General features: G+C 41.7%; 1 protein-coding gene across 4 annotated transcripts in view; it reads left to right on the plus strand.

Annotated features, from left to right (window-relative positions):
- LOC145344961 (proto-oncogene tyrosine-protein kinase LCK-like) overlaps positions 1-14702 on the plus strand; it is an 87049-nt gene extending 72347 nt beyond the window's left edge. For all 4 annotated transcript variants that reach the window (XM_080192352.1, XM_080192353.1, XM_080192351.1 and 1 more), the window contains exons 11-13: positions 8790-8940; positions 10360-10491; positions 13737-14702. In XM_080192352.1, coding sequence (XP_080048478.1) covers positions 8790-8940; positions 10360-10491; positions 13737-13936 — 483 coding nt within the window. In that variant the 3' untranslated portion in view covers positions 13937-14702. The remainder of the gene's footprint in view (positions 1-8789; positions 8941-10359; positions 10492-13736) is intronic.
- The last annotated feature ends 764 nt before the right edge of the window (positions 14703-15466 follow it).

Below are 15466 nucleotides of genomic sequence, written 5' to 3' on the forward strand. Positions count from 1 at the left end.
CTTAAAATCAGGGCGGATGGATTGACGGATATGGTCAGAAGATGCTACGGTGAAGTTTATTTCACAAAATAAGCAGGCTTGGTGGCCCAAATAGTTTCCAAGGACCAGCCTTCACTTTCCTCTTGGCTGCTGGTGATTTCCTGCTTCACAGATAAGATTTTCAAAGCTCTGACTTCAACTGTGCTTGTAGCTAGAGTTCTCTATAATTTAAACATGACATTTTCCATTAGCCCAAACACACTTAGTAAAAGTCACATATGAAATGTGTTCCAGCTGTTGCTGGTTACTGAGGGTGGAGACTTAGTTCACGTCAATGAACTATTACAGCTGCCGTTAGTCAGGGTGTGGAGGATGGGAGTGACAGACTGTCAGACACCCACAATTCAGGTGAATGTCTGATTTAAACAGGCATTATGGAAAATAGTTATGAAAGAATATTTTAATAATTCTCCCTGAATACACTGAAAATTTAATTTCCATCTAATACTAAAATTGCCTTGTATATGCAAAAAAAGGGTTAATCTATCTGCAGTTTGCAGTGTTGCTAAATTTAGATGTACGCCTTCAGTGAGATAAGGTGCAGATTTAGGAAGATGTGGTCAGTCAGAGAATGCTGTTGCTGCTTTACTACTGCTTCCTATCAACTGAGAGATCAGCAGAGGAAATGAATTAATTGCTTCTATTTTCCATTGCGATAAACACATTTTTTTAATGTCCTGAGGTAAAGAGGTGAAACACTCCAGACATCCGTCCTTTTAAGATTCAGGAATAATTGGTAGAAATTTAGTAGATTGGCAAACTTCTCAATAGTGATGGTCAAAATATGTAACTCCATTGTATTTATCAAATTGGTTACAGTGGCAAAAGAAATGTTCTTGGACTCTGGATGAAAGTTTACAATTTATCATAAACCATTGTGAACCTTGGATTTCAGTAAGGGATAATTCTCCTTTTGAAAAAAAACAACAGCACGTTCATAACAAGATGTTTTAAGGCTGTGACTACTTTAGTGATCTCCAAGAAAAGGCAAGAGTGAGCCTTGAGTGGCAACAAAAGGATTTAAATATTTTTATTTTTATTCAGTCGTGGGATCTGAGCATCATTGACAAGGTCAACCTTATTGTCCTTGAGATGATGAGCCACCTACACTTTACAATATTACCTTATTGTGTATTTTAGGAAGTCCCCAAAGATTTACTGTGGGGATACAAAGGTAATTTTCCTCTTATAGGCATTAAGTAGCAAGTTTTCAAAAGGCAGGATGCCACAATCAATAATGAAATGAATGACCAATTAATTTGTTTTTTGTGGCATTGAAGTAACAAGAGAAAAACTGTAGCTGTCAGCGTAAAGCTGCCAGACAGGTTAGTCAAAACATAGCTCTGGCTGAACCAACCTGTTTGTAACCTGAGTTTCCTATTCAACCTCCAAGTTGAATTTTCAATCCCATATCCTCTTTATCACTTAAACAGGCCACATTGTTTTTGATAGTGTTGCCTAGTTCTGCCTTCACCTTAGCCCATTTTTCACTGAAATTTCATCCATGCCTTTGTCAGTCTAAACTGAAAGCTCAAATCAGGGAATTTCCCAACTCAGCAGACCCCTATCTGTGGAAATGGATGCTACGTGCACATTTTTTGCTCCAGGAAGACGGGGTTGGATTAATTTGGATCCACCAGCATCGGAAGATATGGCCACAGAGATGTGTAAGTGCCGAGGTGGGCTGGTTAGAAGGCCCACCCTGCTTCTCGAGGACTTTGGCTGGTTAAAGATTATTAAGACCCTGAGCTCACCATCTTAACATACACTCACCCTCCCACCTATTGCTCGCGTCCTCACCATGCCTTGCTGTCATACTCACATTTCTGTCCTCAGCTTGTAACAATGTTCCATTGAGGCCCAAAACAAGCTGAAGAGACAGCACCTCATCTTCTGAGTAGGCACTTTACAGCCTTCTGGATTCAACATTGTGTTCAACAACTTCAGATCTTTCATTCAATTTTGTTTTTTTTTGCCGTAGTGCCATTCTGTATCTTGTCCTTATATTTTGCTTTCAGGCAACACTGATCTTCATTCTGATATTAACACATTCTACTACTTTGTTTTCAGACAGCATTAACCTTTTATTCTGCTGTCAATATCTACTTTGGACCAATAATGTGTTCCTTAATTATGACCATTTCCACTCTCTTTTCTTTTGTTCCTTACTACCTTTGTAATTTAATCTCCCTTCCCTGCTAAACTAGTCCTGACCTTCCTTTTTTGCTCCACCTGACCCTTCCCTATTTTAATAGCATAAAACCCTCACATTGCTGCCTCCTTTTTGTTCCAAAGAAGTCAAATTTGAACTCTTTCTCTCTCCACAGATGATGCCAGACCCGCTGAATTCTTCCAGCACTTTCTATTATCCTTTCTATGCCTGTTATCTCCCATACTCCATCATATCGGTCATGCCCCTTCCATGCTACCTCTGATCCACCATACTCCTTCTATGCCCCCTGCAATTTCCATGCTCACTCACACAGTGGGCAATAGTATGGAACCAATGAACCACATTATAACAATATCAATAATTGAAATGGTGGGTATGGGATGCCTACCCCTGCAATGGAACCAGCAAATTGAGAGTGCAGGGTGTATGTTTGTTGTCTAACTTTTACCTCCCACCAGTGAAAATTGCCAGTGGTGGCAATGGCAGAGAGAGTCTAGAATCAGGACCAGTCTGCCATTTTGAAAAGCTTCTAAAGTTGGCCTGACTCTCTGAACATCCAGGTGCATGACTCAGGTGTTCTCCTGGGTGGCATCCCTCGAGCATCTCACCCCTCCCTACCTCTGTAGCCTCCTGGAACCTTCTCCCTACACTCTCTGTCTGTAGCTTTCTCACACCCTTTTCCTTACTGACCAATCATTAACATCTTGCCTTCAACTGCCTCAGATGCACTGTCTGGCAAACTCTCTTTGAACTCTATGGCTGAGATTTTACCATTCCATCACCACGGAGCGGGCGAGGAGTGGACCATGGAAAGATCCATTGACCTCGGGTGGGAATTTCTGGTTTCAGGGCAAGTGAGACTGGAAAATCGTGTTCCATGTGTCTGTATAAACCCCTCCTGTGCTTCAAGACCACCCGTAAAATTCACCTCAGTTTTTGGTCACAACCTTATATCTTTTTTTAAGCAATACCATAGGACTGATAGTCCTGTTAAAACTATTTAACATGTCTTTGGATTCTGAAAAAACTGTGCAATATGTGCTTGCTTTCTCTCACTGAAAAGTGAGAGGGGAGGGTACATTGTTAAATCTCAGTTCTGGGAATATCCTGCAACTGAGTGGGCTGTGGGTGAAGTCTCAGAGATACATGGAGCAACAGATCTTTTGAGAATCATGTGTGAAAAGGAAATACACAGCACACAGCTAAGGCCATGGCATGAATTTGGTTTTTATTCATTTGTGGCATGTAAGCAGCATTTATTGCTCATCCTTCATTGTCCATGAGAAGGTCACATTGAACTGTTTTCTTGAACCACTTAATCACCTTGGCCAACTGTGCTGCCACTTTTAGGGAACTGTGGGCCTGCACACCCAGATCCCTCTGTATGTTAATGTTCCTAAGGGTTCTGTCATTTGCAGTGTAATTCACACTTAAATTTGATCCTCCAAAATGCATCACCTCACATTTGTGCAGATTGATCTCCATCTGCCATTTCTCTACCCAAGTCTCCAATCTATCTATATCTTGCTGTATCCTCTGACAATCCACGGCACCATCAGCCACTCCACAAATCTTTGTGTCATCTACAAACTTACTAATCAGATGACCCAAATTTTCCTCCAGGTCATTAATATATGGAACAAACAAGAGAGCTTCCAGCACTGATCCCTGCAGAACGCCATTAACTACATTCTGAAAAACACCCTTCCACCGCTATTCTCTGTCTTTTATAATAAAGCCAGTTCTGTATCCACCTAGCCAGCCCATCCGAATCCCATGTGATTTTAGTTTTTGTACCAGTCTGCCACGTGGAAATTTGTCAAATACCTTAACAAAATCCATATAAACTACATTCGCAGCCCTTCCCTCATCGATTGTCTTTGTCACTTCTTCAAAGGACTCAATCAAGTTCACGAGACATGACCTTCCCCATACAAAACCATGCTACCTGTCACTAACTAGTCCATTTTCTTCCAAATGCATCTATACATCCTGTCCATCAGTATCTTCTCCAAAACCTTCCCCATCACTGATGTCAGGCTCACCAGCCTATAATTTCCTGGATTATCCCTGCTTCCTTTCTTAAAGAAGGGAACAACATTGGCTGTTCTTCAGACCTCTGGAACCTCATCTGTGGTCAAAGAAAATGTGAAGATATTTGTTAAGGCCCCAGCTATTTCTCTCCTTGTCTCCCACAGTAACGAGGGATAGATCCCATTTAGTCCCAGCGACTTGTCTCCCTTGATATTAGGATACTCAACACTTTCTCCTTCAATATCGAGCATTCGCACACCTATCCCTGACGTCAACGTCTGTCGTTTCCTTCTCATTGGTGAATACTGATACAAAGTACTTATTAAGGATCTCACCCGCTTCCCGTGGCTTCGCACATAGCTTCTCTCCATTATCTTTAAGTGGGCCTACTCTTTCTCTTGCCACCCTTTTGCTCCTAACATAAGAATGAATGTCTTGAGATTCTCCTTGATCCTACTTGCTAAAGACATTCCATGGCCCATTTAGCCCTTCTAATTTCACCTTTAAATTTCTTCCTACTTTCACTATACTCCCCAGGGGCTTCATCAGTTTTTAGATGCCAAGACCTATGATATGCTTTATTTTTCCTTTTGATTAAGCTTACTATTTCCCTTATCATCCATGGTTCCTGAATCTTGCCATTTCTATCCTTCATTTTTGCAGGGACCTGTCCTGCACTCCAATTGACTAGCCTCTGAAAGCCTCCCACATGCCGGATGTGGATTTGCCCTCAAATAGCCTTCATCAGCCGGGGTATTGAGTACAAGAGTTGGAAAATCACATTACAGCTATATAAAACTTTGGTTAGGCTGTATTTGGAGTATTGCATGCAGTTCTGTTCACCATACTACCAGAAGGACATGGAAGCTTTGGAGAGAGTGCAAAGAAGGTTCACCAGGATGTTGCTTGGTCTCAGGAGTGTTGACTATGAGGAGAGGTTGAATAAACTAGGATTGTTTTCAATGGAAAGATGGAGGCTGAGGGGAGACCTGATAGTGGTCTGCAAAATTATGAGGAGCATAGGCAGGGCGGGTGGTCAGAGGCTTTTTCCAAGGGTGGAAGTGTCAATTACAGTGGGGCAAAGGTTCAAGGTGAGAGAGGAAATGTTTAAGGGAGATGCGCGGGGGACGTTTTTCATGCAGAGAGTAGTGAGTGCCTGGAATGTACTGGCAGAGGAAGTGGTGGAAGCAGGTACATTAACAACCATTTGGAGGCATCTGGATGGGTACATGAATAGGGAGGGAATAGAGGGATATGGACTGAGTAAGGAAGGACAGAATTTTTTTTTAGTTTAGTTTGGGCATCATGACCAGCACAGGCATGGAAGGCTGAAGGGCCTGTGCTGTACTTTTCTTAATAAAAGCAAATTGCTGTGGATGCTGGAATCTGAAATCAAAAGAGAAAATGCTGGAAAATCTCAGCAGGTCTGGCAGCATCTGTATGGAGAGAAAAGAGCTGACATTTTGAGTCCAGATGACCCTTTGTCAAAGCTAAAAGGCTTAGAAAGTGGGAGATTTTATACTGCAGCGTGGGGGAATGAAAGATGAGCCATAGCCATGAAAGCAAGAGGAAAGACTGCTAATGGCAGTCCATAGAGAGAATACTGTACTCTTCTTTAATCATTGTCCATGTAACGTAGGGTGCTCCATTAGTACTGTGCAAGAGAGAGAGAGTTCCATGATTTTGATCCAGGATATAGTGAGTTCAGAGGAAAAAAAGAAACTTGCCTTTGTAAGTATTGTACAGGATGTTGCCTGGTATGGAGGGTATTAGTTATGAGGAGAGATTGAATAAGCTGAGATTGTTCTCCCTGGAAAGATGGAGGCTGAGGGGCGACCTAATAGAAGTTTATAAAATTATGGGTATATACGGGCTGAACTGTTGGAAGCTTTTTCCCAGGGCAGAAATGACAATTACAAGGGGGCACAGGTTCAAGATAAGAGGGGAAAGATTCAGTGGAGATGTGTGGGGGAAGTTTTTTACGCAGAGGGTGGTGGGGGCCTGGAATGCACTGCCCAGTGAGGTGGTTGAGGCAGATATGGTAGCAACATTTAAGCCTTATCTGGATAGACACATGAACAGATGGGGAAAAGAGGTTAGTCTAGATAGGACAATGCAATAGGCGCAGACTTGGAGGGCTGAAGAGCCTGTTCCTGTGCTGTACTGTTCTTTCTAAATGACAGATTGTGATTATTATCGATGGTTAATTAAAAGATCTGATAAAACATTGCATCTGAGACCAGTAACCTTTAGTGCACTTGCATTAGAACAACACAAAGTTCACCAGAGGAAATGGTTACAACATTATGCAGAAATCGTGAGGTACAGACTACAGAAGTAAGAGTGTGTGTGAAAATCCCTGAAGATGCTGAACAAGATTCCTTGGGGATCAGAGTAAGAATTTTCACATGACATTTTATAAATTCAGGCAGCACAATATGTTGAGAGAAGTGGCAGCTTGATGGCACAGTGATTAGTACTGCTGCCTCACAGCTCCAGGGATCTGGGTTCAATCTCAGCCTTGGTGACTGTGTGCAGTTTACATGTTCTCCCTGTGTCTGTGTGCCTTTTCTCCGGGTGGTCCGATATCCTCCCACAGTCCAAAATAGGCTATCTGGTTAGGTGCTGGTTAGGTGGATTGGCCATGCTAAATTGCCCCTTAGTGTCCCTTCCAGAAGCATTTGACAAGGTGACACACCAAAGACTGCTGCATAAGATAAAGTGCACAGTGTTACAGGTAATGTATTAGCATGAATAGAGGATTGGTTAACTAACAGAAAGCAAAGAGTGGGGGTAAATGGGTGTTTCTCTGGTTGGCAATCAGTGACTAGTGGTGTGCTTCAGGGATCAGTGTTGGGATTGCAATTGTTTACGATTTACATAGATGATTTGGAGTTGGGGACCAAGTGTAGTGTGTCAAAATTCGCAGATGACACTAAGATGAGTGGCAGAGCAAAGTATGCAGAGGACAGTAAGTCTGCAAAGATAGTCTAAGTGAGTGGGTGAGGGTCTGGCAGATGAATACAATGTTGCTAAATGTGAGATCATCCATTTTGATCTATTATTTAAATGGTAAAAAATTGCAGCATGTTTTTGTGCAAAGGGATCTGGGTGTCCTTGTGCAGGAATCTCAAGAAGTTGGTTTGCAGGTGCAGCAGGTAATTAAGAAGGCAAATGGAATTTTGCCTTTTATTGCTAGAGGGATGGAGTTTAAAAACAGTGAGGTTATGTTGCAGTTGTATAACGTGCTAGTGAGGCCACACCTATGTACAGTTTTGGTCTCCTTACTTGAGAAAGGATATACTGGCACTAGAGTGGGTGCAGAGGAGATTCACTAGGTTGATTCTAGAGATGAGAGGTTTGGCTTATGAGGAGAGACTGAGTAGGCTGGGATTATACTCATTGGAATTCAGAAGAATGAGGGGGGATCTTATAGAAACATATAAGATTATGAAGGGAATAGATTAGATAGAAGCAGGATAGTTGTTTCCACTGGTGGGTGAAACTAGAACTGGGGGCATAGCCTCAAAATAAGGAGAAGCAGATTTAGGACTGAGTTGAGGGGGAACTTCTTCACGCAAAGGGTTATGAATCTGTGGAATTCCCTGCCCGGTGAAGCAGTTGAGGCTATCTCATTGAATGTTTTTAAGGCAAGGATAGATAAGTTTTTGAACAGTAAAGGAATTACGGTTATGGTGAGTGGGCGGGTAAGTGGAGCTGAGTCCATGAAAAGATCAACCATGATCTTATTGAATGGCAGAGCTGGCCAGATAGCCTATTCCTGCTCCTAGTTCTTACGTTCTTATGCCCCAAGAGGTGTAGATTAGATGGATTAGCCATGTTAAATGTGTGGAGTTACAGGGATAGGGTGGGGGAGAGGGCCTGGGTAAGACACTGTGTCAGAGAATTGGTGCAGAATCAATGGGTCGAAAGGCTTTTTCTGCACAGTAGGGATTCTGTGATCAGTATAACAGAATTGCGAATGCACCATAGTTTGCACAAATTCATATAAAAGTCTTTGTAGAAAAATTACCTTCATCACATTTACTGTGAACTCATATAGTTGCATTGAAGTAGTCTTCAACCAATGTTGGTGAAGGAAGATTTTGCATTATCCTTTGATCTGACATCTCCATCGAGGGAGGTCCAGAGATTCGTTGGAACTGGATTAGTGTGGTTTAATTTACAGGTTTGATCTCTTGGTAGTAAGGGGAGCTGGAGAGGAAAGGACTTGATAGTACTTAAAATTTAAAAAAACTAAAGAAGTTAATTAAAAAAATTCACAGTAGCTTACCCACAAGCTCTCCTCTCACCAATCGCTGCCTCTCTGCTGTGCTCCCAAGGAACAATGAGCCTTAGTCGGCGAACAATTAGTTAGCGCGACATCGAGGGCTGAAGGGCTGTATTGTGCTGTAATGTTCTATGTTCGAGCATTTGTCATTTGTCAAGTCTAGAACTATGTCAGGAAATGCATTGAGGACTAATGATTGTCAGAACTATGGAACCTTTCATTTCTTGGATACTGGAATGTTTATTTTTTCAGATTGCAGAAGGAATGGCATACATTGAACAGAAAAACTACATCCACAGAGACCTGCGAGCTGCCAATATTCTAGTAGCAGATACACTGGTCTGTAAAATTGCAGATTTTGGCCTTGCCAGGCTTATAGATAATGAATATACAGCACGTGAAGGTGAGTCTTTGTTATATATTCACACATTCTCAATAAGATGTGTGTTTTTAAGGTCTTTGAATAATGTAATGTATATGATGCATTTTCAGTTTCCAAGGTTTCATTAACTCCACTACTCCATATTCCCATTAATTCCTCTTCTCCATATTTCCATCACCTCCACTAACTGATAATCCTTTTAACTCCACTACCCTTTCTCTAATGGCAGGAAACTGACTGCTGGTGCCTGATAATCCTGTCCAGGTACATCATGAGGGATGAGCTGCTATATAATTAAATAGTGCAAGTCAACTGATGTTGATTTATGCAATGAAGACAGTTTTAGTGCACCACAGAGAGTGACTAGGTGGCATCAGTGATTGGACGACATTAGCAGCAACACAAGGTCCAAACTCACCTTTTAACCAGGGTTCTCAACACAGAGGCCACAGGGAACTTGGTGCAGCAGAGTTGACCAAACTGGCAGCAAGAGAAAAGCAGTCAGGAAAGGAAACTGCTGAGTGAGCAGACTCAAAGGAAGACATTTTCATAATGATACAGTGAGTGGGAAAGCAGGTTGGGAATCAGTCCGTAAAATGGAGAGGAGCATGGAAAGATTCAAAGAGTGTTTATTCAGAGACAACAGGAATGGAAAAGTGAGCTTAGGACAAGAGGACAAATAGGTTAATCAGACAGTTTGTTCGCTTTGTAAATAGACTGTGAATGCTGTAGTCCCACTTGTAATAAGATGTTAATCCTCTAAGGCTAACCTTTCATATGCATTTGAAATAGTTTTTCCGGAATGTTTGTTACTAGTTGGTAATGTGCATCAGATAATTGCAGGCAACATACACAATTTTCTAACGTGGTGGTGACGGGTGTGTGTCTGCTGCTGGCACTGTTGTGGAAAATAAACACTTCTTATTAAAAACAAAATACGGATTTATAGAAGCACCTCAAATGTTTCATTTTATCAAACAGACACCATTTGGCTGCTGAGTCTTCCTACCGAAACCTCTTGCATTGAGAAGATGACTTTAATTTATGCTTATTAAAAATACGAGCTCCTTTATGCTTTGGTGGGTCAGTTCATTTTCTGGTGCGTTATGGAGCCATGCTGGCCAGGAACTGCTCAGAGTGGACACCAGTTTGTGCTTTATTAATGTTCTCAGCTGCTTTGACACAGTTTACATACATACAGTGGGGTGGGGAGGAGAGAGATAGGTGCACCCAGACCCTCACTCAGTTTGATACCCAGGTACCATCACTGGTAGTTGGAAGGACAAGTTTTGGATCAGCTGGCTCAATAGTCACCCAGTACATGCTCACAAGTCTGACACATAATGAGGTTTAATGAGTCATATTCTTCAGAATTAAAAATGGAAACTTGGGGCGGGGGAAGCATAATTTATTTTCATTTCTTTTTTTCTTTCCTCACAGGTGCCAAATTCCCGATCAAATGGACAGCACCAGAGGCTATAAATTATGGCACGTTCACAATCAAGTCTGATGTCTGGTCCTTTGGAATACTTTTAACTGAAGTTGTAACATACGGCAGAGTGCCATATCCAGGTAGTGTGGGAATTGCACTAGAATATGGGAATTTTATGACCTTAGCGTAGAATTCTTTTTACATTGAATTGAAGGTAGTGACAATATACAGTCAGTCTGAAAATCGTACATTTGAGTAGCTGAAGTGAAACCCATTAAACATGTGACTGTACCAGTGACATCTTTGACTGTAGCTGGAGCTGAAACGACAGCCTGAAAACAGATTCCTATTTTGATATCATGGGTGGAATTTTCCCATTTCATCTGCCATGAGAATCATAGAGGCAGGTACAGGACCATCCATTGACCTTAGGCTAAATTTTCCAGTCTTGGGGCGAGATCAGCTGGAAAATCCCGCCCCATAACCTGCTGTCTAGATAGTGCTCTCTGACTCCATCAGACCATCAATCGAAGTGTGCAACTGGATATATAAGACAGTTTTGGACTGGATGGCTGGAAATTTCTGGCTGTTCATGCCGTTGGAATCTTTGGATCCTGCTGACGGTTCACACCCACTATGGGTTTCATGGCGGTGAGATGTTCATTCAATGGGAAAGCCCATTTACAATGGCACAACCAGAAGATCCTGCCACCAGCCAATGGCAGGCTGCCTCCTGGCAGGTTTCACAGTAAAACCCATCTGGTATTCTGGCTTCCTAAGAAATCTAGATTGCCATTGTCTATGTGCAATTATACAGCACATGGTACAGTAAATAACTGGCTACAGATTGAAGTTTGCAGCACAAAGGAAACTCTTTAACCCATTGTGCCTGTGAACTCTCTGTCTACCATTGTTCTGTGCTTCATCTAATTTCACAAGAACACAAACATTCGGTGCGGGCGTAGGTCCCTTGGTTCCTCAAACCTGCTCCACCATTCGTTAAAGCCATGGCTAATCTAACTGTGGCCTCAACTCTATTTTCCTATCGACTCCCCGTAACCCTTGACCCTCTTGTCAATTAAAAACCTGTCTAACTGAGCCTTGAATATAGTCAGTCACCCACCCTGCACCGCTGTACTTCACAGGGTAATGACCTTATGGGAGAAAAATATTCTCTTAATTTCAGTCTTAAATGGGAGACCCCTTATTTTTAAACAGCACCACCTAACTCTATTTTCCTCACAGGGAGAAATATTCTCTCAACGTTCACTGTCAAGTTTCCTCTGTATCAATTAAGTCTGAATAAACTCATCTCTCCTTCTGAATTCCAATGGGTATCAGCCCAATCTGCTCAACCTTTCTTGATTAGATAACTCCCCCCCACCCCCCCATAGAATCCCTACAGTGCAGAAGAAGGATGCTCAGCCTATCAAGTCTATATCTACTCTCCAAGCAAATATTTTACTCAGGCCCAACCCCTATTCTAATCCCATAACCCCACATTTTTATCATGGTTAATCCATCTAATTTACACATCTTTGAACCCTAACGGGCAATTTAGCATGGCCAATCCACTTAACTTGCACATTTTTGGACTGTAGAAAGAAACCTGAGCACCTAGAGGAAACCCACAGACATGGGGAGAATCTGAGCCCCTGGCACTGTGAGGCAGCAGTGCTAACCACTGTGCTAATGTGTTGGCTCATCCCATAACCATATGAAAGAAATGAACCTTCTCTGAATTGCTGCCAATACAGTGATAATATTTCTTAACTATTGAGAGTAAAACTGTGCTCCCCCAAACCTTTGCCATGAGACTTTTTTTTTCCTTCTCAAGTATTTGGTCATTCTCTTTATGGAATCCTAAATGGATTTGCCTTTTACTAATGTGCCCTTTTTGGTAGGGCATCTAATGTTCAAAAAAGCCTCTGTGCCTTTATAAAAACCTCTCCTACCCTCTCCCTCTGTTTTAGCAGAGGTTAGTAAATTTTTGACCACGAATTACCAACTCACTGACCAGTGCTACAACACATGTGGTACCGAATGAAAATCCTTTATAATTGTGAATGCCTTCAACAAATCCCGTTTTAACCTTTGATACTGTAACAATCTTACCAAGGCCAATTTTCCATCATGCCTTTCAGGGGCTACAGAGTGAAGATCTCTTAACTGCCAGCCTGAGTGGACCAAGCTGGTTTTAAACCCTCGCTGCTCCTTCCCTTTTGGATCTATTGATGATTCCCCCATTGCCATCAGAACAGATAGAATGAAAGTTTTGTTTGAATGTGAAGATCCGGAATGATACCCTGACCAGTACTGCAGCCTGCGGGCCCTGCATCATCAATGGGATAGTCTTTTCGATGAGACATTAAACTGAAGCATCATTTCCTGTTTGGGTAGATGTAAAGTACCCCATGACACTATTTCAGTGAATGGCAGGGGGATTATCACCCATGTCCTGGCCAATATTTACTTCTGAATGAACATCACAAATTATTGGGTCATTTGTCCCCTTACTGGTTGTGTGGGTTTGCTGTCTTCTGCTGCATTTTCTACATTAGAACAGTGATTACACTTTCAAAGTTCTTCTTTGGCTGTAAGTGCTTTGGGACATCCTGCGGTCATGAAAAGTGCTATATAAGTACATATCAGTCTAATTCTTTCATATGAAATCTACTGTCTGCAGGCAATATAATGTGTCTGGTGTGATTTAGGCATCTGCTGTTTGTTGTGCCTCACTCATTTAGTGACCACTCAACCTACCTCTTCTGCAGTGCAGTTACATATTTTAAAATATCACGCATTGAGTTTCACATTTGTCTTTTCATATTCAGCATCAAGGACAATAAAAACGAAAGCATGGCACTGTCACACTGAGGTGTGTCAATTCACCACAGCCAATTTCTAATACTGTTTCATGCAAAATAGACTTGGAGAGAAGTTAGTTCCTGTATTTTTTAAACATTGTTAAGACCAATTTTCATTTCATCAAGTATTTGTTTCTCACTATTGGAGCATCTGAAGAGATGATTGTCCTGAAACTCTGGGTTTTTGAGGGCAGGAATTTTGGCTAGTTTGGCTAGTCTGTTTGCCACCATTGCCCTATTCCCCACTCCCATCCAAACATAATGAAATGGCAATGCACTGTATTGAATTCCATTGGGATTTGAGTCAGGATTGAGATGAGGGAAGACAGAAAGTCCACCCTCACCTAAGAGAGTCCTTTTTTGGGCTAGCTTTTCAACCTGTATTCAATGATGATGTTTATCAACTTTGATTGGAGATATGAAGAGCCTGAATTCAGAAGTAGTTTTATTTTTCCCATGTGAGATGCTGGAGTTGTCGCACAACCAGGTACTTATTGTCTGTCCTTTTGATCCTGCAGGGATGAGCAACCCTGAAGTGATTCGTAACTTAGACCGTGACTATCGAATGCCATGCCCAGACCATTGCCCAGATGAACTCTATGATATCATGGTAAGCTGCTGGAAAAAGATTCCGGAAGACAGACCCACATTTGAATATTTGCAGAGTATTCTGGAGGACTTCTATACAGCCACAGAAGGACTATACCAACGTACTTAGCTACAAGCACCCTCTTGGGCTATTGAAGAGAATGGATGATTTATCAGAGAACCTCAAATCATGCACTATTTTTTCCTTCATATTTAGCTGAAAACATTTGCAATTTAAAGTGAATCACCGGGTGTTCAAAAAACATTTCTCTGTTACATTCAATTTTTTATGGTTAAGACTGTATCAAAAAGCCGGAAGACTTGCGCTTGACCCTAGCTGAGCTATCACTGGGCTGAATTTTGGAAAGCTATACTCTCACGCTAACAGGATCTTGCGAGCTGAAGAATCACTGCGAAGATGTCAGTAAAAGTGCCTTTCACAAATTATGGTGCACATAAAAACATTTTCTTTGCTCCAATAAGAACCCCCTCAGCAGTTCCGATTGGTGCATCTTCTCCGGACCCCTTGTTCATTTAGTCAAAACACGTTCATTATAATGGAAATGCATTCAAGAAACTTATCTTGAACTTGCCACCTTGAGACTTCCCACATTATATGAAACTTTCCACATTATGTGCCTGAGCTGTTGTAAATTTGCTGTCTTGGTTTCCAAGAGCATGCTGGATTGTACACTGTATTTTCATTATATTTCGTGTTCAGTTATATATTACAGGGCCTGACCAGTTTTAAACAAAAACTGTAATTGCTTTTGCTGATTTTTTTTTGCTTGACTTAATTGTTTTGGGTGGTAATTTATTCAAAATACATCAACAGTATTTTTGTGGAGATTCATGCACTGATTTGAATTCTCAAATTAAAATGATGTTGCTCTTTACTTGAACTTGTACGATCACTCATATCAAAACATAAGTTTCTCTAGGTTGCACAGTGCTATCCCATTATGCTTATGTTACCTTTAAAAGCTTTGAGTGGCTTAGGTTATCAAAATTTACATCAATGTCACATTTTGCTGAAAAACATTGAGTGTACCAATGCTACAGTGAAAAGGTTCCAATGGGGGTCATGAGCATGTGACCTGATAACCTGACTGGAATGGAAAATTGCAGAGGATTGGCAGAAGATTACTAAATCATGGCTGTTGGCAAGAAACTTGGCAAGAAGTCTTGCTTGCTGCATGACCTATAGGCATCACTAGCAGTCCTGTATTTATTTCCTATCCCTCTTCCTTTGAGAAGGTGTTTGGGTGAAGATACACCCATATTGCTGATAGAATCACAGAATCCCTACAGTACGGAAGGAGACTATCTGGCCCATCAAGTGTATACCGACGTTTCAAGTATCTTATCCAGGTCCACCCCCAACCATAATCCCACACATTTATCCCACTAATCCTTCTAACCTACACATCTTGGAACACCAAGGAGCAATTTAGAATGGCCAATCCACCTAACCCACACATCTTTGGTTGTGGGAGAAAACTGGAGCACCTGGAGGAAATTCAGGCAGACATGGGCGGAAGGTGCAAATTCCACACAGTCACCCAAGGCCAGAATTGAATCTGGATCTCTGACGCTCTGGGGAAGCAGTGCTAACCACTGTGCCACCACACAGTGGTAGGGAGTTTCAGCGTTTTGACCC

Source organism: Carcharhinus amblyrhynchos, chromosome 7 (genome assembly GCF_965287045.1).
Source record: "Carcharhinus amblyrhynchos chromosome 7, sCarAmb.v2.hapA, whole genome shotgun sequence".
Taxonomy (NCBI): domain Eukaryota; kingdom Metazoa; phylum Chordata; class Chondrichthyes; order Carcharhiniformes; family Carcharhinidae; genus Carcharhinus; species Carcharhinus amblyrhynchos.